This window comes from Haliotis asinina, chromosome 8 (assembly GCF_037392515.1).
Source record: "Haliotis asinina isolate JCU_RB_2024 chromosome 8, JCU_Hal_asi_v2, whole genome shotgun sequence".
Taxonomy (NCBI): Eukaryota; Metazoa; Mollusca; class Gastropoda; order Lepetellida; family Haliotidae; genus Haliotis; species Haliotis asinina.
This window is the reverse complement of record NC_090287.1, coordinates 48,670,301-48,695,917: the sequence shown is the minus strand read 5'-3', so window position 1 is coordinate 48,695,917 and position 25,617 is coordinate 48,670,301. Positions and strand designations below refer to the sequence as shown.

The window sequence follows — 25,617 nt, the reverse complement described above, 5'->3', positions numbered from 1 at the left end:
AATCAACATCGAGGACTTTCCATGACAAGTTGTTGTTCTCATCGTGGTTCTCTGTTGACCGTCCCGAACTTGTTGATCAAATATTTCATGTTTTCAACGATCATCACCTGAGATTTATCCAAAAACTGTCTCCGATTGCTGTAAAGTTTCATCGGTGACAATCTGACAATGGTACGTAGAGTGATAATTTTGCATTTCATTCTCTAACGAATGCGTTGAATCTGCTGATCATGTTTTGGAGTCATTCAATCCAGTATCAGTGTGATTTTGCTCTGATGTGTTTCTAATTTCAGCAATACGGAATTGTACAAACTTCCAAAGTATCTAATGGGGTTTCGAAGCGTATTAAGTATCAGTATTATCAGTTCGTATTCTGAATAGCTGTTACTGGGAGACTTGTATTCAGATTGACAAGCCGCTAGGTCATTTTTTCTGACGTTAAATGCAACATAAGCAATGACATCTAAACATGATCTGAGGTTGATGAAGGTGATGTAGCGTCCCAAGTAGCTCTTTTTGTATCCCTCACAACATGTAAGAAGTTTATTTGTCACCTTCGAATACGTTTCTTTACCCATGCTCATTTGTCAAGCAACACTTTCAGAATATTGATTTGGCTAAAAGCCAGCTGTTTTCGACTCGTGTTGGAATGGCAGCCATCATGACGCATCCAAACATGGCCTCACTTGTTTTGACAGCTCTCCCGTACCCGAATGTAGTATATGTCATAATTATCTTTTCAAACTAATGCAGCAACAGATTATTTGTTGACCTTTATAAGCATGTGATTTAGAGGAATCACAGACATCGTGTACGACGTGTATGATTGAAAGAAGATATTTCACATCCCCTTATTTTGTACATTCAGTGGTTCAGTAAGCTTCTTAATACAGTGGCTCCTGCCTTTTAATTCTGAATATCAACAGCCGTATAAGGTTAGATTATTGTCATTGACTTTATTCTTTGGCTCTTTCAAACATGCAAGATGCAATGTAGGAAACTGTTTTTTCTTTCAGGCGGGGAATGAACCCCCCTACCTCCCTGTTGGGACTGATGTCAGTGCAAAATATCGAGGTGCTTTCTGTGAAGCCAAAGTAAAGAAAATTGTTCGTACAGTGAAATGCAAGGTAAAAATCATTAAAATTAATAGACCTTAGTAAATGAGTCAAGTGCTGCAGTGGAAATATGTGATTATGATACAGTGCCACCAAGATTAAAAGAGAATATGTGGAGAGTTTGGAGAGGGTTTATTCTATGTATACAGTGTAATCTATTTACAAGTGAGAGGTATTGGTAATTTCCATTGCGTTTACGAATTCAAGAATATATTAATGTTCGACCTTTCTTTCTCTGAAGGTGATACTGAAAGAGACACAGACATCAGTGCTTGTCACAGATGACAATGTCAAAGGCACACTGAAGGTAAGGAACTCATTTGATGAAGCATATTGCATACCTTGGACTATCTCCTCCATTGGTTTTCGGGAATTTATATCTTGTTACCGTTATAGACCTGTAATATTGCTGATAGCCACAGCAAGTGGCAACTGTTCACTTGGTTATAGCTCATACTTGGCCCTCAAGTTAGACAAGCATTCATGAACGGTATGGCTGCATTGTGCTTCATGATACTGACACAGAGCTCCAGAGCAGTGTTTAAACATGTGGGTGTGATAGTATACCCATCCCTTTGAAACTAACTATGTATTTCCAAGTGTATATCTGTACTCTTGGGTGCCCATCTTATTTTTAAAATCGAGGTATCCATTTCAAATAACAAGATTAAGAGGTGTGATATTTTTTTATGCACTGATAGTGATAACAAAATCCTGCAAATCAAAGATAAATAAGTAATGTTGGTAAGTTAAAGCTAATACAGCTTTATGGACCTGTGCTGTAAGAAATAATATGTACCTTAGCCTATATGGGATTTTGTTTAGAAACAAGCTGCCAATGTCGCTATTGGATGATGTGATAGCCGTGTTTTCATTCTAACAGTAAAGTTTTTGAAACTTTGATAACTGTTCATCATTTGAACAGTCATTCATATTACTGTCATTATTTTTCAAAAGTTGAAGGTCTAGACATCAGCTGGCCTCAATAGATGCGATATGCAACATGATGTTGATGTATTGGGTACATATTCATTGTTGTTTTGACCTCGTGTGAACATGGGTTTTTTGTTTAGTGTTTTTCATTCACTGGCATTAAGTTTTCATGTTTTATTGCATATTCTTTGCTCTGCTGACAGCAATTCTGTATTTCTCAAAGACACAGAAAACATGCTTTCCTGTCATCATACTAGTAGTTTTTCCTTTTCAGGTTGGAGTTGGTGTAGAGATTAAACACCCAGAAACCAGCCAGGTGATGGAAGGAGTTATCAGTAAGCTGATGGACCAGAGCATGTACACAGTGGGTAAGTAAAGCTTTCTTTGTATGGTCGTTTGTACACAATTACTTAAAATCAGTGTTCGCAAGTAGAGACTGACCCTGTCAGAAATTTGGTCGATTCACCAGCAGTTCGATAGAAGGCTACAACTCTCTGGTCCCATTGTCTGACCAGTATATTTCACAATGACTCTGAAGTTGTTACAAGTGACTTGTCACACTTGTTTACTATTTATAAGTCTTATGTTTGTTAATAATTTCAGTGCCAGTTATAAGAAATGTTACATTGGAAATGCATGTTTAATTAAATTCTATGGGTCTTGTGAATTTTAGAACATCAGACACACATCTAAAACTATTAGGATTCGATGTCCTGTTACTTTGAAACACCATTCGTGAACACTGTAATATGTAATGTTGATTCGAGAAGCTTATTTCAATCTTGTCCTTCATTCAAACCTTGAATTTCAGTGTTTGATGATGGAGATGAAAAGACATTGAGAAGAACACAGTTGTGTTTGAAAGGGGAGAAACACTTCATTGAGAGTGAGGTGAGTTAAATGCAATTTTGAATGGTGTTCATGTAATGGAGAAAAAAATCATATACATCGGTGTATATCATTCAGATGGAATTTGCCTGTTCATCTATTATTCAGTGTGTTAATTAAAAGAAAAAGTTGGTGCTTTTAGGAGAGTGACACGACACAAAACCAGTAGATATTTGGTGGTATGTTAGTTCTAAAACCATGGCAGGAATCTTCATGGACCTCCTGATCATATTTGTTTTATAACACTGATGATGCTTATTTCAGACCTTGGACAACCTACCCCTCTCACATCCTGAACACTTTGGTACTCCAGTGCTTCAGACAAAGAGCAGGAAAAGGACAGTTAAGATGGGGTCACCTGGGTAAGTTCAGCACGACAAATAATATTTCTCTGTTCAGGGCTTGATTTAGTGCTCTGTTATTTGCATCAGTGCAAGTATTTCAAATTGTAACCGAGTTATTAGTGTAACTTGCACCAGGTGCAAGTTATTTATTGAATGGGTAAACTTCTGAATATAATGTGTAAATATTTGCATCTATATATTGCAATTAGAGCAGTGAAGCTGGAATTTCGCAGATGCTGGTGGCTTTGTATCTTGGGTTGCACCTGGTGCATGTAGGTCAGCATCACTTCAATTCGAGCCCTGCTTTTGCATGTCATAATTACAAAGAACATCTAGAGCAGATGCAAAGAGGGGCACTGATGTCTACAATTTGGATCTGTCTTTTCTGTGAATCATATATGTTAGATACATCTGTAAACATGGAGTGGCGAGGGGGGTATTTTAGTTTCACCCCCGGAAGTGGACTCACACAGGTGGTAAATATCTACAGTCTGCAACTTCATGCATTTATACCTGTTATGATTATGCACTGTGGTGCATCAGAAGCACTTTCGCATGTGGTTTCGCACCTCTCACTTGATCAAACAATCAACATATTTCTATTCTCCTGCATCTTGCAATGTTCAGAAGGAAGAGCTGTAACCAGTGAATGTATTGGGTGGTATGGTTTTCAGCGTAATTCCCCCAACAAAAGTAGTTTCTCACTTACACATAAAACAGCATATTTACTGATTTATATGCTTCATTTCTTGTTAAGCAGTGAGGTAACAGAGTAGTTAAACTGTTTGCTTGTCACACCAAACACCTGGGTTTGATTCCCCACGTGGGTGTATGTGGAGCTCATTTCTGGTGTCCTTCGCCAATATATTGCTAGAATATTGCTATACGGCATGTAACTAAACTTACTCATTTTTGTGTCACTATAAATTCTGATGTGATTTGCAGTAAGTATACATTGTGAAATCAACAATTACAGCAGGCATGTTGGCTTTGTAATGGCTGCAACACAAAGTCCTAAGTGTCTGTTGGTTAACATTGACTGAGGTATATTAATATAATGTGCTGTTGATAACACATTAACTTTGACAGTAACTACAAAATAAGGACATTGATGAAAATATTTACACACTGAGAGGAAGTTCAAAATTCAAAGAAGTTTTAGCTAACAATAATATTTCAAAATAGAAAGTATTGACTTTTGATGATCTTGAAATACACTCAGCATCATTGGTGGGTATCACAGATAAGAGTTAAAACTTCCAAGAGTCTGTTAGTGTTAACATGCATCCTGAATGAACAATTTGATGCCCACGTTTACTGTTTATGATGTTAAAAGTAAAAGTTGTTTGTTACTGCTGTCTTGCTATTTCATTTATGGTAGAACTATTTGGGCTTCAGATTCAACACCCTGTATCTTGCCCAAGAGGACACTGAGTCAGATGAAAGTAGTTCTGAGGACAGTTCCCCCAAAAGAGCTTCCTATAGGGGTCGTCAGCAGGAGCTGGTTGGCAAGGTGATGGTCATTGAGGCAGGAGACAAACGTAAAGGAGGTCCCAACCCTGTTCTAGTCGTACTTCCTGATGCTGCCTCGATCGATCTCAAGACTAAGGATCATGTTCTAGTGAAGTCTTTCAAGGATGGGAAATTGTAAGCATGATCTTGACGTTCTCTCTATCTCTTCACAATTTGAAAAATAGAATGTTGATACAGGTATTGATTAATTCAGAGTGACAGCCTTTAGTGTTTGAAATCAACCTCTTAAACCTTACTCGATTATCAGTGTCTTCTGTTGTAATCAAGATATGTTATATTACATGAGATTGTAACCCATTCTTCTTAGAAATGGATTGAAAAACACTTTGACGAAAGTACTTTGAAAATATTAGAATATCGGACAATAAATATGAATTTAAATCACTATTGTCAAGTCTCGTTAATCTGACCTGTTTATTTGACAATCAGCTTTATCCGACGCATTTGTTTGCAACGAAGTAAACAAAGGGTATTTAGTCTCAATTATTTAGTCTGACATCCTCATTAATCCAACTATTTGCTCTATAACGGATGATGTAGCATTAACGAGACCTGGCTGTATTTACTTCATGTACGTCAGTTATTTGTGTGTGAAAAAATTGAGAAATGTTGCACTTGTGGTCTATGTGTCAACTTTGATGCAGAAATCAGAATAGAACGGCTATACATCTAACAGTAGACGTGCCAAATATCACTAAAGCTATCCATTTCCAACCTTGTTTGGTAATTTGACGAGAATTAAGCCTTTTGCAAACACAAAAGGGTTTCTTTAAGCAAACGTGTGTGTGAAAGCAGGCATTTTGTTGACAGTCTGACCGGCCAGTCAAATTGCTTGTTTCTATTGTGTTGTATTTTCTAGAGTATCTGTTGTTTTTAGAACCAACATGCTACATTTACAAAACACTAATTAATGCTTGCCTCTTCAAGCATGTCATGAAACATGGGTCTAAATAATATATGTATCCATGCTTAAACTGTTAATACCCTGCAAGCCACTAATTTCACAAGCAGAAAACGACTGCTCCCTCAGCAAACTATTAATAGACTTGACTTCTTGTCTTGTGGCTGAGATGGTGAGCCTACTTGGTGTTATTTATAAACCTTGTAACTACATGAATTCTTGTTATTCTTGGAGATGTATACAGTGTTATCGAATGGAATTTTTTTCAATCGGTTATTGAAGTTTGATTGTCAAACGATCATTAAACTGATTATTTGTTTGATTCATGTACCCCTTGCAGTCTTCTTAAGACATTATAATTTAGAGTCATTCCCATGTCGTGACTACTCGACATGCCAAAAAGTTCTAATTTTGACATGGTAGAATGGAGATGCATCTGCTGTTTTTTAACTACAGCTGAAGCACGGTGAAACTGTTACTGGTTTCAAGGTACAGCTAACAGAATCGTGTGTTCACTCTGTTGTTATCTGCCTTAATGTTATATACCTTTTAGATCTTGTGGGACACACTATAAATACTGTTTTGTTTTTTAAATATAATTTTTTTTGTTATTCAGCTTATCTGTGTTGAAGAAAGAATTAAAGGATTTCACCCGTGAAATAGCCATCAAGAACGAGGACAAAAATCTCAAAACTGGTGAGTTTATATTCTAAATAATCTATCAGTGAGAAATTGTGTGTGAGTTTAGTTTTACGCCGCACTCAGCAGTATTCCAGCTATATGGCGGCGGTCTGTATATAATTGAGTCTGGACCAGACAATCCAGCGATCAACAGCATGAGCATTGATCTTCGCAACTGGGAACGGATGATGTGTTGATCAAGTCAGCAAGCCTGACCACCAGATCCCGTTAATTGCGTCTTATGACTAGCATAGTTGTCTTTTATGGCAAGCATGGACTGCTGAAGGCATATTCTACCCCAGGCATTCACGGATCAGGAATTTTGAGGTCTATAAAGGCTTGTTGTACAGGCTTAATAAACTGTGTGTACAATGTACTGCCTGATTAATGCTGTCATGGCTCTGTCAGTGTGGATCATGTCTCATAAAGACCTTGCTCCCTTAGGACTTCTGACAAACAACAGCTATGTCACATTGCTGATAATTGTGACTGCAGCACTTGCGAACATTTACTTGTCTAGTCGGATAATGATTCATGTCAGTCTTACAAACAGAAACATGGCAGACCTCATCTTGAAGTTGGTTCACTTGTTATGAAGCTCTGTATGTCAAGGAGATCTACATCGTGTAACAGTGATTGAAGTAGTAAGATAGTACTTGTAGTTATTTTTCCTTATCTTAACCCATACTTATCATGCTTATCTCATTCTTCTGTACAAATGATAGTGCAACTCTTAAATCCCTTGAAGTTCCCGTAAAATGAATGTGAAAGTTCACTCGTCCACGAGTTGCCTCCCAGTTACAACAGCTACCCAACTGTTTGATGATAACCACCGGCAGCACAGATATTTGTCATCCACGGCAACTCCAGCATAGCCTCATCATGAAGATGAAGACAGCACCTCTTGACTGCATCCTATCAGGTTCAGTCCACATCACAGAACTTGTTGTAATGTTGGTAAACATTTGTCTGAAGAAAGAGGTGCATGCCAGAGCCCAACAATGTCGGACAACGTTCGAGAAAGCACCAAAGACTAATCTGCATGAAGCAATAGTAGACGGCAGACTGGTTACTCAAAGTTAACCTGCGTGAAGAAGATGATGTCCACTTTACACAAATACAACTACATGCAGATCTTCTCCATTAGACATCATTCCAGTGCAGTTTACAAGAGATCAATGAGACAAGATTCAAGCTGTGATTCCAGAAACAGTCATCTCTCCTGTCTACGAACATGTCAGTGCCTCCTTGCTGTAATCAACCTCAGCTCAAGACTTGACTTGCAGGAGGAGACTTCAACTTCGTTCACTACTGGAATTCAAAGTAGAATACTGGACAGAAGGGACTAGATTGCTCTACCAGGCAATTTCAAGGTGTACTTATTGTGGTAGACCGAGAGATCAAGTGTTGCGGGGGAACCAATTTACAAGAGCCATTCTTCAATAGGCACCTCAACGTAGATGCATCACTACAAGAATGAGGAGCATATCTTGACAACAAAGTGGTTTCAGTGAAGTGATCAAAAGAAGAAAAAACCCTTCTCATCACTCAGCTGGAAACGAGAGCTGAGATAAATACTGGTCAGACCCATTGATCAACTGAATGCTGATGTTCCACTCAGACAACTTGACAGTGGTGTTTTGCATAAACCAGCAAAGATCAAGAAGATCACCAAGTGTACTTAGCTCACCTCCCATCTTTGAGGGGATGCATCACAAACTTCTGAAAACAAAATAAGCAAGTAACGTTTTGTGTGTTGTAGATTGGTAAAAGTCCACTAGAGTCAAAAAGCAGTTTGAAACTAAAGTGATTGATTATGAAGGGAATTCATCCATGACCATTCTGAACATATTTTATATGATACCTGAGGACATACCATTTTCCTCGAGGTACCAGATTTCATTTTCATTTTCTGCATTTTTTTGACAAATATTATGCTCCAGTATGTTGTGATGACTCATGTCGTGACCCACATATGTGAAGCTTTGGATGTGGCATTGCTTATGATCCCTTCAGGATAAAATGGAAACGTTACAGACATTGGACACTGAGAATACAACTTTCTGACATCCCCTCGTCTTTAACATTGGAGATGAGTTGAACATCTGCTTGAAGGAGGGTCCCAAAAGCGGAGAATGTGTTAACTCTACCTCAACTGATGCCAGCAGAATAGATGCTCCACCCACAGGCATTCCGGCTTGTCATAAAGGCAATAGGATCTCCCCTCATAGACCCATTCGCCACCTATTCATTCAAAAGGCTCATCAATGCCAAACCCTAAAGTCTTGGCAATGAATACCTTGTGCATATCATGGGAAGGACGTAACACATATGTGTTCCAGTGTCTACCTTGAGTGTTATTGAAGCTCAAACAGTCTCATTCATTCACATAGATGGAAGAGATAAACATAATAACCATGAGTCTTTATAATAAGCATGAATCAGGATAAGTATAAGAAAATCAATTTTACTTGTTACCCCTTTATCCTTAGTTCAACTTTTTTGTTGAAACACATTGATGCTAGGTAAATTATTCAGCTTTAGAATAAATGAAATAAGTGCTGCTGTATTTGGACAATGCTATTGATGTGTTTAGATATCTGCTTTATTGAAAACGTTGTTCTGTTTTGACAGTGTTCTGATACTAATATTTGTTGTACAGCTTTAGAGAAAGCACTGCTGTATTTTGACAATCATGAGCTACCTGGTCCATGGAAGAGAGACGAACTGCTGGGTTCTGATGAGGAAGAAGATATTGGCGATGATGATGTAGGTGTTTTGAGAATTTTCTGAAATATGAGGCCCCACGAGAGTGTATGTACTAAACTTAAAACAGTGGAATTCACCATGAAGTGAGAACATTGTATCCAGAATGGTATCCTTGGGAGGCACTGATACTGATAATGTCTGGAGAGAAGGTCTCGCAATACATCCCAAACCATTGCTCCCGATAGTGCTCTTAATAAATAATATGTACCATTCAAAAAAGTAGGGGACAATATTAGATTTACAACATTGATAAAATGCTGATGATGAAGCCAAGGGAGAAACAGATGATGCAGAGAAATTAAGGGAAAATGTGACAGTATCTTTTACTGAAACTTGGCAGATTTGTGAGGCAGACCCCAAAGTGGTGCCTTATCCTATTTGCAGATTTTGGACATTTTCATTTTTCTTGGTTTCATTTGAAACAGTGTAGACTTTATCTCAAAAGAGAGGGGTGGGTTTCGTTTCCGGAGCACATCTCGAAAACGTCTTAATATCATTCAACAAAACTTGGCAGATTTGTGAGGCAGATCTTTTAATGGTGCCAATGGCTATTTACAGATTTGTGGCATTTATTAAACCTTTCATGATTTCCATGGAAACGATTTGGAATCAAAACATCAAACTGGAATTTAGGACACTATCTCATTTGTTCTTTCAAACATGTGGGTCTGTGGGAGATGCCATCTTCTGATCAATCTTGTTCTCATATGCATGGGCATTGGCTAGTGGGATGTTGCAAAATGGAATATTTTGAACACAGTGGGTATTGTGATGAGAGATACAAATTTCTTTCAGATTAATGTGAGATTATACTAATTACTTAATCACTTGCACCTGGGTCAGTTTCCCTATCGGTTGGATAAATGTAACGATAGCCATTGTCTTTGAACCTCCCATGTTATGGCACCAGAATACTGTTGACAGCAGCAGTGGGCCAACATTAATCAGTCAAAATGCTTCATATTTGGACCATCCCATTCCTCTGTTCATTGGCACTATTTTAATCCTATTTCAGTCCTCTGATGATGAACCTAGTGAGGAGAAGGATCGATTTGTAGCCCAGCTGTATAAGTTTATGGATGATAGAGGTTAGTTCTATTGTTCTACATCTTTGATAGACAAATTGTCACAAAGTTACTCCATTTGGGTTTTGCTTGAGTGTGTCATGTATTTTGCCTGTACAAGTATAATAGCTTTGAGGGTTTTTTAACTGTAGATTGGTATGCCCTTGTTTCATGTGCCTGACTGTTGTTTCAGGAACTCCGATCAACAAAGGGCCCAGTATTGGAACACGCGACCTCAATCTGTACAAGTTGTTCAGGGTTGTACAGAACCTAGGTGGTTATAACAGGGTATGTTCTGTTGGTGAAAGTTGTCATTTGGTGTAAAGAAAATTGCACATGATATTACCTGATATTGCTCTTCAAACAATTGAAATGTTACCTGAAAGTATTGCTGTCTTGCTATTTAGTGTAGTGCAAGTCCTTTATTTTGTGATTGAGACAATCTGCATTAGGTGAAATATATAATTATGTATTATCTATGTACAGGGTTTGTTCACACATATTCAAGATTTTAGATTAGAATTTAATATGGAATTAATTAATGCTGTTCTATTCAGGTAACAAACCAGATGAAGTGGAGACTGGTTTACTCAAAAATGGGCCTACCACAATCAAACACTGCTTCACATCAGATCAAGAATGCTTATAAGAAGTGAGTACTGCTTTTTGTTTGTCTTCCTCCATCAATAAAACAGCCAAGAATTTGTCAGAAATGATAATGCGTTTAATGAGCATGGTTGGAGATTGTTGTTTGGAGTAGTCCATCCATTTCCCATGAGGGGGCATTAGATATGGGTCTTGCACATGGCTCCTACAAAAACCACTCCTGAATCTTCAAATCCAACCTCTAAACTGCCACTACTGGAATGCTTTCATGATTTGTACAACAGCGTCACTATCCCATGTTATGTTCTAGGTTCCTCCATGCATTTGAAGACTTCTATCGTAAGCTTGGCAGTACCATGGGGACCATTAGCAGACCAGGCCGCAGTCGACACAGTTCAGGTAGAAGCATCCTTGCCTTCAGGGGGAGAGAGAAAGATTCAAAGTCCCCCAAACCTGTCAGATCCAAAGAAAGTGATAAGGTGAGCTTGAAAAAAACAAGACGTAATTAAGTCTTAACTTCCTAAACAAGCAAGTCCATAGTGCAAGCATGCCCTCTTAACGGTTACTAGTCCTTAAGCCAATACTGGAAGAAAAGGAGGAGCCCATGGTATTTTCTACTGGCCCATGCCCTACAGGCAAGCATTCATTTCCAATTTTGTGTGAAGTTGAATGTCTTCTGTTCTAAATATGATTTGGTGTGATCACAGTTTTAGATGATACTTACAAATTGCTGGCAAATTAGTGCCCATGTAATTTTGTTGTACAATATTTAAAATAGAAGAAAAGATGGTTATACAATGTAATGAGCACTCTTTTTCCAGAGAGATGAAGTTATGTCCTTTTTTTTGGCAAAACCAACATTGATGGGTTTTTTTTATATAAATTGCTTAGACCATGCTTTACTGAAATTCTTTTAAGGATTGACTGTGTATTTCTTTTGTTGCATTGAGGTATGAAACTAAAAATCAATGTGTATTCTTTTGTAAGAATCGGCTAACTAAAAATCAATGTGCAAACTTTTGTAAGAATCCGCTACTGAACTGAGTGGAACTGAGATTGTTAGTGGCAGCAGTTTTTGCGCAAGTGGAAAGAGCTGTGATGTGACTGGGATTGCGATGCTATGAACTGATGTTCCATCGCGCGCATGCTCTTGTCGAGGAGTTACAACATTATTATCGTTCACGGATAATTTTGAGTTGTTTGTTTATGTTAACCACAATGTATCACTTCAATGTTTGTCCAAAGTTCATTAGGGTACCTGAGTGCAAGGGAATTCCCTCGCTGTGTAAAGGTATTCCCCGACATTCCTCAGGCCGAAAGTAGTCCAGTTCGGTTGGCGTGGCTTATTTTTTTTAGATTCATTGGGAAATAAAATCAAAAGAAATGTTCCCAGTTAACCAATCAGTTTGCCAGAATTTTAATGAACACAATAAAAATTTAATTATTCAGTGTATGAATCACCACTAACAGTGTTTTCAGGTCAAATCTGAAAAAGATGAGAAAAGAGCTTGGTTGGGATCGCCATTTTTGGTGCGGACTGAAACTGAGGCATCAAAAAACAATGGAAGATTGATTATGGGTTAGGGTTGTAGACCAACGTATTTAACTTTGTTACGTTTAAATAAATGCTAATGCTGTGAACTGCATACAGGAGGACAGTGACAAAGGCAGGTCTAAGTCCGATGAGAGTCAGTCTGAAGATGGAAAGGATGTGGAGGAAGAATCTTCCAGTAAAGACGAGGTGTCATCCAAGAAGGAGGAGTTGGATGTGGAACCAGTGCGCAAAGAGCGAACAACTCCACGTAGGATGCTGCGGGATGATCTGAAGGAGGCCAAGGAAAAGGAGAGGGAAAAGAAAGAAGAAGCTAGGAGGAAGAAGGAAGAGAAAGAAGAGGTCAGTTGTCAAGTTTTTTGTTTTGGAAATTTATTTAATATAAGTAGGACAAATACTGATGTGTGTTTTATGTAAGGTCAAAGATTGAATTAAGGTGAAACCAGAAATAGTCGTCTCGACTTGATTATTTACAAACAGTGCCATTCAGCCGGAATATGGCTGAGAGTGGTGTAAAACTAGACTCATTTATGCATATTGTATCTTTAACTACTACATTTTGTGCTGACCCATGCTTTGAAGAACATATTTACAGCAACATTTACAATTTGTTAAGGAAGTAAACTTTGTGTTCTACACCTTGAGAAAACCACACAATCGTTAACCATATAAAAACAGTAAACATGAGCAGCACATTATTATCACTACAGATGTCTTAGTATATCATGTTAAAAGCTTTTCTTAGAATGCGAGCTGCAAGTATCTCTGTTTTGACTACTATTCTAGGACTCAGTGATTTTCATTTATGTACAGAGTGTGTCATCCACACACATTGTGTATTACTGCATTGGAAGTCTGGTGTCCAACATTAAAAAATGTTTTCTATGCTAAAAGATAAAACAGTTTCAATTGTCCATTTAGCATATAGCAGTATTAGTGTTATTGAATATGAAAGATCTCAAAGAAAACGAAAATGTCTATCATATCTCATACTGAATATTTCCATAAGTGCCCTTAATGTGATAAGTCATTGATGTCGATGGCATAAAAATAGAAAGTATTAAAAAATCAGCTCCAGGTTTCAATAAGAGTTATATATAGTAAGTATTTGTTCCTGTAGAACAAAACCTTTTTACCAGATAAACGACAATACTGGTACCTTAATTTTGTAAAATTTAGTGCCTACTGTTTTTAATCACACAGCAAGCGAAATCAAAGAAGGAAGAACGAGAAGAAGCAAAAAGTAAAAAAGAAGAGAAAGAGGATGCTAAGAGCAAGAAGGAAGAGAAGGATGATCACAAGGGAAAGAAGGATGACAAGAAAGCTGAAGACGATCGTAAGTCATCAAGGAGAGATAAGCAGGAAGATAAAGCAGACAGTAGAAAGGAAGAAGTGAAGTCTGATAGAGAAACAAGAGGACAGAGGGATAGACAGAAGGAAGAAGTGAAAGTGGAAAAGGAAAAGCCAAAACGGAAAGAGAAAGAAAAAGAAGAGGATAAGGACAAGGAAGAAGAAACCAAAGGAGAGGAGGAAGAAAAAGTAGTTAAGAAGCAAAGGGTGAGGATTCTGATTTACAAATTAGATTTTTTGTGTGTTAGATCAAATTATACTATTAAATGGAAATGATTTCCTAAGATAAGATAAGATGGTAAGGATGTTGCACATTCGACCTGCTGAGACATTGTGTTTAGACCTTTATATAGTATCTTCTACTAAACAGGCATTGCACAGAAGGTTTTAATTATTGTCAAATTACCATCTTGGAAACTTTTAGATTTGAAGAAGAGCAGAGAGCATTTTGATTTATTGGCCTTGGTCTGTCATTTCAGCACAAGGTTGTGTAAAGATGGTATACCTTTCAGCACAAGCTATAAATGTATGGAAATGTTTTTGTAGTGACCATCAGAACTGCATACTAGTTTCAAACCGTCATGTTGCAAATGGACTGCAATCCATGTACACTGTTAAGTGGTAAACTGTTGAAAAATGGCACTTCCCCTGTTATCATGTATTCTTTTATCATGTATTCTTTTATCCTTATAATGACAAGCATTGTATCCCAGGTCACGAGGAGGAAGTCAGGGAGAGGGGATGAGGCGAAGAAAGAATCTGAAGAGAAGACAGATGATGTAGCTGATGAGAAGAAGGTTGAAGAGAAAAAGGTTGAGGAGAAGAAAGTTGAGGAGATAAAAGTTGAGGAAAAGAAGGTTGATGAGAAAAGAAATGGGGAGAAAAAAGCTGAAGACAAGAAGGCTGAAGAGAAGAAAACTGAGGACAAAAAAGAAGAGAAGAAAATGAAGAAGGAGGATGGAAACAAGGTTAAGAAGGAAGACAAAAAAGAAAGTAAGAAGGAAGACAGAAAGGAGTCAAAAAAGGAGGAGAAAAAGGAAGACAAGAAAAAAGAATCCAAAGAGAGCCCAAAACCAAAGGAGGAAATCAAGCCTAAGTCACAGGAGGAAGAGGATTCTGATGTGTAAGTGCATTCAGAATGTTGAAGTGAACAGGGACTCCTTTCATAAAGCTGCAAGGTGATCATAAGTCACTATTGTAACCTTAGTGCAGTGTTAAAGAATGGGAGTTAAGGGTAACCTTAGTAAAGGTTGCTTTGTGAAAGGAGCCCCAGGTCAATTTCTGTATGGTTTCAGAAAATATTCTTTGTTGATATTCTTGTGTGTGTTAATTACAAATAAACAAGTAAAACATATTCATCTCAATGTTGTTTCACAGAGAAACTTAATCACATATTCAAAGAAACACAGTTAAACACATTATTAGTCTGACCCATAAGGACAAAAATGCATTAATCTGGCATAGATGACTAAACTGATATGATCAAGTGACAGAACATGTTATGGAATATTAATAAGCAAGGAATCGAATCTCTTGTGGTAAATGAGTTGATGATCATGGCAGTATTTTAACGTGAATAACCGTGTGATGACCAGGAGCATAGTTACATTACCTAGTACTGTTTGCTTTACAGTGATGTTGAGGAAGGACAAGAGGAAATTACGTTACGGCCACGGGAAGAGTTCCCCACTGGTACCAAATTGAAAGTCCGGTATGGAAGGGGGCGGAACCAGAAGGTGTATGAAGCTAAGGTGAGCAGAATCAGTGAATATGGCAGTAAGTGGCGCTACTGTAACCTTTACTACTGATATTGATCAGATGTTGAAATTGATGATGACCTCCGATCTATCAGACTGTATCAGTTTATGTCATCAAACTGAGGTTGATATTTCGTGATATAAGCAGAATAACATTCAAAGTACCAGAAAGTATACAAACACAAAACTATTTCTTGAATGTTTGTTTAATTTGCAGGTGGTTGAAGCAAATAAAGATGGATCCCATAAGACTTACCTGGTGCATTATGCGGGCTGGAATAACAGGTAAAGAATATGGTTTTAAGTTAGGCCTTATCTTTGGACATGTGATGATTGTATCAACCTTTAGTAATTGCCTCTTGTTACATAAGATAACAAAAAGTACTAAAATCTTTCTTTAGGTCTCCAGGTGTTTGCACTAATGTGTAGCCTGTATTATTGACATGAAATTTACATATCATTTAGTGTTCCTTTTGAAAGAAAGCTTTTATCTCTCAGTTCTACCTAAGATGATGAAAGAAGCCGCTTGTCTTTATGCAGTGAAACATTGGGGATAAAACCCCAGATGGTGTAGTGTATGTGGGTAGTGTTGCCACTGTGGCATAGTATATCAGAGAGCCTGAACAGTATAACTGCCAGGGACTAATACAAAATGTCACATGTATGTCATTTCTGCACTGGCAAAATAATCTTGAATCCCATTTCACTGCGAATCCAAGCCTTGATGGGCGAAGGGGTAGCCTAGTGGTTTAAGTGTTCACACATCACATAGTGTGTGAAGCCCATTTCTTGTGTCCCATGCTGTGTAATTGCTTTAACATTGCTAAAAGTGGCGTAAAACCATCCTCATTCACTCAGTAAAATCTTTTGGTGTTTTTTTTCTTTCTATTTTCTAACTGTGTGACAGCATTTCAGTGTAGTGTGTATTTTTACTTCCAGGTATGATGAATGGGTGAAGGCAGACAGAATTATCTCAGTTGTCAACAGGCCAGATACAGGAAAACACTCACAGAAGAAAATTGTGTCACCAAAAGCACCATCTCCAAAGGTACTGAATCTGAACATAAAGATGAAAGAGTGTTCTGGTTGTGTTAACCAAGGATTATTGTTGTCTACTTGTTTAGATTACATTTTTTTTACATTGAATTCCTGATGTTAGGCAATATTTTTAGATTGAATTCCTGATGTTAGACAATATTGCCAGAAAGGAGGCAAAACCTGTTTCTATATTCAGCTTACGGACATCCAGTTATCTGTATGCACAGAATCTTGATGTTCTTGAAGTGCTTCTGTTTGTTTGGTTAATTAGGAATCAAGGTTTGAGGAACAACTTTGTGTATTTCCTAAAAAGAATGGATGTTATTATTCATCCTTTGTTAATGTTTGTGGATCAATCACGGAATAAATAACAGTCACACAAATGAGTTAATGCTCTCATTGTGTCAGCAGCTACAACAGCAGCAACAACAAAACCAACAGCAACAGGCCAGCAATTTGTTGAAGAAGCGAGGCCGGCCTCCATCTAGCGGCACCCCCAGTCCTGGAGGCAGCACCACTGCAGAGTTCCGTACACCCACCCCCAAGAGCAAGTCACCAGCCCCTGGCAGTGGCCAGAGTTCCAAGACCCGACCCACCCGCTCCAACAGTATGGAGGGACAGGTCATGGAGGGACTGCCTCGTAAGTTAATACATGTATAATTGCTGCATGCATGCTGGTTGACATGTAGTTGGCTCTTTGTTATTTGCTCTTGTGAAATTTAGATGTTTTACAGGCGGTATTAAAATGGACTCTGTGCATCCATCCCTCTGTGCACATTTGTCTGTTGAGACGTAGTCCAGAGCACAATGTGAAAACCTTTCACTGTTTTTCTACAAGATATACCAAACAGATCTTAAAGTGGTGCCTTTGGCTGTTTACGGATTTTTGGTCAAATATAAAACGTTACTTATGTTCTGTCAAATATGTGGCAGCCGGAGGGATTTGTCATCTTTGTATACAATTGTCAAATTAAGCATCTGGGTTTGTTCACGCAAGACTTGCTATGATTGTTAACTTGAATATTGCTTGCTTCCCAACTCTGTCTTCAGTAATGTGTATCGTGCCCAACCTGTTACCCTCCATGTCATGTTCAGGTTCATAAAGAATTGGTTTTGAATTGATCCAGTAGTGAGGCTCGTTGATGTAGCTGAAACATGTCACTGTTCCGCAGTTGCATAAATTGATGCTCATGCTGTTAATCACTGGATTTTCTGGCCCAGACACAACTTTTCACAGAACGCATCCACATAGCAGGAATATTGCTGAGTGCAGCATTAAACAACAAAAAGAGGAAATGACATTGGTTCGTAGTGTCTCAGTGAACACTGATGGTGTAGGATGCTATTGACAATCACTGGTTTTACTGGTCCGTACATGATCACTCACAGGCTGTTTTCATATATTGAGTGGTATGTCTTAGTAGCAAAACTGCATTCTTTGTCATGCATTTGGTATATGTTCATGGTGAGAGTTGAAACACTATTTTCCATGACGCTTATTTTTGGCTTCAAAACCTTTAGAAAGATGGCCACATGGGCTCTTGTAAGTAAATTGTAACATAAATCATTGATGTTTCAGCAAAAAGACTTACACGAAGAAGTTCTGGCATCACAGAAACCTCAGATACAGTTTCACATGGTAAGCAGATCTGTAATAAGCTTTCTGTAAGGTAATGTCATCAGCAGAGCTTAGTGTATCACTGATTGCGGTAGGTTTTGTATGAGTTTTGTGCAGAAATAAAATTATAGATATGTAGTCCAACTCTTTTGCGCGAGTTGAAATTTTCAGTACAATCCTGAATCATGTGTGTCTATATGTTGTGGTTTTAAGGTACTTTTTAAAATTATGTAGATCAAAATGTGTGCATCCCAAACATGCGTGCAAAATATTTTTGCATGGTTTTATTATTTTTTTGCGTGAAAAACACATGTTTCTGCATTAAAGCTAACACTGTGTATGATCTTTTGGGTCTCAACGTATATTGCATGTTATTGACAACAGACTTTCACAAAAAATATTTTTTGCATATCATACCCGTTTGTAAGTGAGGCAGAATAATGGAGCCAGTCATCACTCTACTTTCATAAGATTCAGTTGTGGCATCGCTGCTTTAAACACAGTAGGGATTGAGGGTTAGCATAGTCTCATGTTGATCACATGGTTGGTGGATAAGGATTGAGTGGTCAGGCTAATCTTACCCTGATGATGTTCCTCATTGGAAAAATCACTGGATGTCTGGTCCACACTCATTTGTAGTCTGAGAACTCAACACTATTTAAAACTGTATAATACCTCTGGATAAGAATGATTTTATGTAATGATTTTTTGACATGAATGTTGTGATTTCAGCAAGTGATGAAAGCAGTGACTCTGACATTGATGAACCAGAACAGAAGATTGTTGTGGTGGTTGAGGAGCATAAACTAGAAAAAGACAATGATGAATTTGATGTGAAGGAGTCTGAGCATGACACCAGCATTGAAGAGGAACCTCCAGAGGAAGAGCATGACACAAGCATGGAGGAAAAGGACACAGATGTCAGTCGGGATGGAGAACTTGATTTGGTTACAGCAGAGGAAGAATCATTGTTGCAGTGCACAGAGGAGATGTTGAAGTCAGAGGAAGAAGACATGGAACAAGGAGAGGAACAGATCAGTCCATCCTTGGAACCGGAACCTGCAAAAATTGTGACTGAGGAGGCGGAACAAGTTTCTGAGGTGATTGAGGTTAAAGAAAATCCAATAGTGATTGAGGAACCCAAGAAAGTAACACCAACTGAGAAGAAAGAGGAGATTGAGGAGAAGGCTATGGAGAAGGATTCTGCTCCAGAACTTGTGGCTGAGAAACCATTCAAGGAATTGGTGACAAAATGTGTTGATGGGAAAACCGACACAGCTGCTGATGAGGCAAGGTACGAAGCTTCAGAAGCTTTGCTGCAAATGCCAGTTCTTCATGAAGCTTTCAAAAAGTTGCCTGAAGAACCAAAAGAGATCGTGTCAGAGGTGAAAAAACAGGAACCTTTGCCAATGCCTGAGATTAAGAAGATAGAACCTGAAATGCCAAAGAAGGAGAAGGAATTAGAGAAGAAGGAACGTGGAAGGAAACAAAAGAAAGATGTGAAGGAAGGGAAGAAACAAAAAGTTGTTGAACCGGTTGTAATGGAAACCAAGCCAGCAGAACCTCATGTGATGACACCTCAGGAAGCCAGGATGAAGGCTGCAATGGATTTGTATGACTTCCAGGGATTTGAGGAACCAGAAGAGTTGGTGTTGAGGCGGGATAAGAAATCAGATCTCCTGGGTAGGAGGTTCCTGACCATTGACAAGGATGTGAAGCCTGATGTCCAAGAAGGTGGAGAAACAGAGAAGAAGAAGGTTAAGAAGAAAGTCAAGAAGAAAGTTATCTCTGAAGAAGACCTAAAGAAGGAGAGTGATTCAAAGGAGGCTGTTATTGAAAGTAAGAAGGAGAGTGAAAAGAAAGATACAGAAGTGAAGAAGGACTCTGTAAAGGATAGTGCTAAGGTGAAGGGTGTAAAAGGGGAAAGGTGTGCTAAAAAAGATTCTAAAAAGCTTAAAGATGTGAAAGTTAGTGACACTGAGCCAACTGAGAGTGGTGGTAAAGAGAAAAAAGAGAAACGTCCTCGATCAAGGTCACCAAGTCCTGTTGACACTTGCTCAAAAGTTCTTAAAATTGAACCTGTGTGTTCCTTGCCAAAACCAAGTACAAGTGCTGAAACTGTCTCTACTGTCAAAGATATACCTAAAGAAGCTGAGCCTGTTGCTGAGTTAAGTGTGAACACTATGCTAGACAATACTCCACCCACCACTCCAGAGCATGAGCTGAACGAGGCCGAGCCTGCAGCCCCGATCAGGACAAATGAAGCTCGGGCTGAAATTAAAGACAGTGTGCCTGTAGAACGGACAGCTAAACTCCGCAGTGAGTCCCCATCAGTTGGGGAGTGCAGTGCAAGCTCCTTAGAGGTTAATGAAAACAACAGTGCTCTGCCAACTTCTGAAAGTAGTAATGATGTTGAAGTAGCATCTGTTGCCATTGGCAAGAGGAAAAGGGAGTCTGTAGACACTACACCATCCAAGAAGAAAAAACGTGTTAGTAAAGGTGGAAAGGCAGCAGAGAAGAAGATGAAGACAGTTCAGAGTAAGGGTCATTGTTTATAAAGTAATTCTTATCTGAACTTACTTGGTGAACTCAATTTTACTTTAAATGTTTAGAAATGAATTCTGTTGGTTATAAGATGTCAGTAATTGTATGTAATTTATGTGAATGTATTGGTCAGGGCAACTCAGTAATCACATAGGAGTGTTGGGGTAGTCCAGTGGTGGAGCGTTCGCTCGTAACACAGAGAACTTATGTTTGATTTCCCACATGGGTACAGTATGTGAAACCCATTTCTGGTGTACCTTGTGTGATAATGCCGGCATAAAAGTAAGCTCACTCACTCAGTAATGACATAGGAAAGGTACCATGCATATTATCATGATATGGTTCATCATGGGGTTCAAATTCCTGCATCCTATCAGTGATAGTATCACTTAAAAATTAACAAAGTATTTAAGCACATCCTCAGGGACGCAGAATATGTCTAAATACTTTTTGCTGCTCAAGTAAGAATAAATTATCACCAAGTTTGCTACAAGCTGGGTTATAGTATGATTTGCAATTTAACTGTGATATTAATTTTATGTAATATTCATGATACACAATACAATAACTGTATTAATAATGATACATAAGTCTCTGGTCCCCCATTTTGTTGCCCATGGAACTTGCAAATTAAGAGTATGAATCCCACTCCAAGGGATCCTCAGATACAGGACTTGATATAAATCCTTGGGGTAACCCTTTACGCAAGTTCTGTGAGTGTACTTACATCCTTATGTGACACAAAGCGAGTTCTTCCATAAAGCGTTAAAGGTGATAAAAAATATATTACTGAATGTGAAAAGGATTCCCAAGCTGTTATTTCTGCAGTCACAGTGCTTGTAAGTGTATTGCTTTCATCGGAGTAGAACTTGTTACACATGTGATAAGGTGTATTGATTGGACAATGGTTCCTGTATTACCTCCCCTGGTGTGTTGCAGGCAGTGACAGTGATGAAACCAACACTGTCAAACAGCCAAGTCCAGTCCATATCCCAGGACCAAGCTCCCCTATGAAGATGCCAGAATCTGCTCAAACCAGGTCCCCCCGACCTCCTAAATATAATTTCAACATAGGTGAGCTGCACTGCAAGTTATCATCCTGGCATGTAATGCGGGGGTTGTATAGTTGATGCCTTGTCTGTCCATAATAATTTTGTTTCCGGAGCATCACTCAAAAACACTTCAATGTTTTTCAACAAAAGTTCGGAGATGTGTCAAACAGAACCTAAGGAGGTGCCTTTTGCTATTTACAGATTTTTGTCAATTTTATTATTCTTGGTTTCCATAGAAGTGTCTTGGACTTAGTCTTAAAGGAGTATTTCTGAAACATAACTCGTCTTTTTTTTTGTCATTTATATTTTTCTTGGTTTCCATGCAAGCAATTCAAACTTGCTTAACTCAAAAACTGTTCAACATTTTTATGCAAAGCTTGGTAGATATATCAAACAGAACTGAAATTGGTTCCTTTTGCTATTTAAAGATTTTTGTCATTTATATTTTTCTCAATTTCCAAGGACTTAGTTTCAAAAGAAACACTGTTTTAGTCAGTGTTTCTGTTCTTTTCTTGCCAAACATAGTATTGTTTCACAAATTTGTTTGCATAAATGTGTGTTTGGCTCATTTGAGCGATTGTGTTGCACTGGTTATTTACATTAACTTGATATTTCAGAGGAGGGCAAGTATTTGGAGGGAGAAAAGAGGATAGAGTTCCTGATAGACAAGATGCAAGAAATTCGCAAAATCTATATGAATCTCAAACAGGAAGTAGCATGTATCGATAGGCGGAGGAAACGTGCAAAGCGGAAAGAGAGAGAAAGTAAGTCCAGCTGTCTGTCAACCCCAGTTTTTATGGGCTGAAAGTCTTCACCTTTCCCTTGGATTGCGTGGTAATTCAAGAGAATAAATAGAAGTTAAAGAACAGTAGTTTTAAAAGGGCACTGATGTGGAGCAGTTAATGTTTCTCGCCAACAGTCTAATTATGAAACCAATCTGTAAGTTGGTCAGCACCTGCTTCCTCGAAGCGGGAACTAGGCTACTGTCCACATCGGTAAATTTTCTTCACCCTGGACAGTGAGAAGGTTGGATGCCCATCACATGCCGTTATTTGCAAATATCCCTGGTGTTCCTTGTCTGATTGTCATAAAGTATCCCAGCAGTGTAGTTTTTTTTCTAATGCCTGGATGGTGCAGTGACTGATCAAGTGTCTGTTTTTTTTTTTACCTTGATATGTCATGTGAAAATATGATGTCTACATTTGTTTTGTATAAGTGCGATAGATTGCAAAGCTTTGTGGTTAGATAGTATTGAGGGTTGGCCTAACTTACATTGCAAAAATTATGTGTAATTTGTGGTAGCTTCATCCCTGTTCTATTATCTATTGTAATAAAACACACATTTGATTTATTTGAATCCGTAAACTAGTAACAACGACATTGCTATTGGTAAAAAAAATCTGTAAATTCTCTTAGGTAAAAAACTGATTTTACCTATTTACTGAAGTACACAGCAAAAGCTTATATGTATTTCTTGTATAACAACAAAGTTCTGTTGGTGTCCTCAAAGCATTTTGGGCCTATAAGTGCTTTCAGGCTGCATGCAGTAGAGTGATTCTTTCTCCCTTGCTGTGACCCACGTTTAGTGGTATAAACCTACACATGTATGTTACTTGTCATCATTCACTTGATTGTCTGTTATTGAATATATAACAAGTATAATTAGTGGTAACACCACTCAGGTTACTCCCATTTGGCATTTCTCCCATCTAGGGTAAATACTCAACATTCGGTCTGATATGTATTATATGTTATGGAATATGTGCATGTAAGTGATGCAAGAGGGTTTATCACCTGAGTTACCATAACAAACATTGATCAAAGGATTATCCGATAACACACTGATTGGTTACTTACTTTCATCCTCCACAGCAGATTTGTCAAAAGGCAGTGTTTGTGTTTGTAGATTTCCTTATCTATAATGGCTACACCCTGTCATGAAGTGCGAGTGTAGAAACATCTTTCCTTCAAAGAATTAACCGCTACAACTTTGCTTGATTGCTCATTATTGGCTAACTAAATTACTTCGACTGGTGGACATCATACAGATAGTTGCCAGGTGTGCTATCTTGGGTGACCAGTGAGACTATACACAAATGTGAAAAACCTGAAATGATGTATCACTTTTTGGCATATATTAGACTGTTGACAAAGAAATGATGAATCACTTTTTGGCATATATTAGACTGTTGACAAAGAGCAGGATTATTTACCAGCTGCAGATGAATGGCATATCAATCTTTTTTGTGGATATTGATGGATACATTCCTGAACAAGGTAATAGCCTGACATTGTTGCTACAAGTTGAGTCTGTTTTTAAATTTAATATTTGTATTTTGATTCAATTTATTTGTTCTAGCATTCAGCAGAATCTGTATTACAGTTTACAGACAACATACATTGGGTCGCACCAAGAGCTTGTGAGAAATATGATTCATGTTAGCAGTCTATACAATGTTTATATATTACAGTCATGTTATAAAGTTACTGTAAGTATAACCAGACTGTGCTTTTTAGTAACTTTCAAAATGCATACCAATATAATAAACTAATTAGGGTTATAAGACAAAATATAAAGGCATACATTGACTTTGTTCTTGTTCAGTCCTATCAGTTTTTTACCACTGGCAGATGATTAAACTTCAAAGTGTTTCATTTGTTTTCATAATAATGAAAAATGAATGACTTCATCTTTGTTGATCAGTCTATACCTAAACTATCAATTGCACATACGGGTGGCACACCAGAGGTCACGAACCAGTCACAAATTCTGGGATATCACAGGAGAAAAACAATAACAAAAGGAACAACCAGTCCATGGAAATAGCTGTGCACTAGTGCCCTTTGAGATGAAGGTGTACTTTTTGAGATTGTCTACAGAATTGGTAGTCGTTTGATCGAGAAACTCTTGATTACAGTGTCGCTGATAGAATCCCCAAATAATAATGACAAGGAATAACTGGATAGATATTTTGAACCAAATCAACCCAGAAAGTTTTTCTCAGCAAGCAGACGGAACACGGTTTTACGCAACACTTACCATCGCCTCCTTTCTTTTGTCAGCTGTCAGTAGTACCCAAGGTGTAGTGATCATTTTCCCATAGTTGGTCAGGGAAGTTTTGTTGACATTTTGGGAAAACTTTCAAGTGATTATACGTAGTCATAACATGTGAAGTGTTTTCCAAAATAGATAAAAAGAACGACTGTTAGGCTTCATCATCTGAGAAGATAGATGATGTGTGTTTGTTTGTGTTTCAGATTCCCAGTCATCACAAATGGACTGTGACAGTTCATGAAACAAGTCAGTGTGCCACCAAGGTCAAATGCATGGTCCGGTGTCACCAGGAACTTTCATCCACAACCTAGATTTTTAACATTCATCCATATTAATTCATCGTTGACATCATATCATCACCTCCAGTAAATCATCCATGATCATCATCATCATCATCATCATCATCATCATCAGTGCATCAGAAACCCCAGTTGCTGCTCATACTGAGCTCCACATGAAGAATTGATACTCATCCATGATTCCAGTAGTCTCTTTCAGTTGTTGTTTGTATATCATCAGTAACCGTGGTAACATTTGTGCAATTTTCTGTCTGTTGAACTTTGAAATTGAATGAGGTATAAGTCCAAAACTTGAGAATGAAATTGACAATACCAGTAAATGTTGAAGGATTCTATACATGGAGATGGAGTTGATTTATTGATTTCAACTTGTTTGTTCTTTCAAAGCTACAATTCAGTGTAGATGGTAGTAACTTTGTCATGTTTATTTGACTGCTAGAGCCATGAAATGTGTTAGAGTTTGTTTTACAATGGTGGAACATCCTGTGATTCTTTCAAAGGTTTGAACAAACATGGAA

At 38.1% G+C, this 25,617-nt stretch overlaps 1 protein-coding gene across 2 annotated transcripts; it reads left to right on the top strand.

The window, feature by feature from the left end:
- On the top strand, positions 1 to 25,121 carry LOC137295419 (AT-rich interactive domain-containing protein 4B-like). Of its 2 annotated transcripts, none has more exons than XM_067826783.1 (25): positions 1 to 171; positions 1,017 to 1,127; positions 1,357 to 1,422; positions 2,323 to 2,416; positions 2,860 to 2,939; positions 3,201 to 3,298; positions 4,679 to 4,927; positions 6,331 to 6,410; positions 9,058 to 9,164; positions 10,180 to 10,252; positions 10,422 to 10,516; positions 10,786 to 10,880; positions 11,145 to 11,313; positions 12,486 to 12,728; positions 13,590 to 13,943; positions 14,450 to 14,859; positions 15,370 to 15,487; positions 15,711 to 15,778; positions 16,433 to 16,541; positions 16,943 to 17,171; positions 18,111 to 18,170; positions 18,882 to 20,687; positions 21,633 to 21,767; positions 22,363 to 22,509; positions 25,004 to 25,121. In XM_067826783.1, exons 1-25 carry the CDS (start codon positions 169 to 171, stop codon positions 25,039 to 25,041), a joined length of 5,037 nt encoding a protein of 1,678 aa, XP_067682884.1. In that variant the 5' UTR covers positions 1 to 168; the 3' UTR covers positions 25,042 to 25,121. The 2 variants fall into 2 exon arrangements, with proteins under 2 accessions (XP_067682884.1, XP_067682882.1); XM_067826781.1 differs by having other exon boundaries at positions 16,940 to 17,171.
- The last annotated feature ends 496 nt before the right edge of the window (positions 25,122 to 25,617 follow it).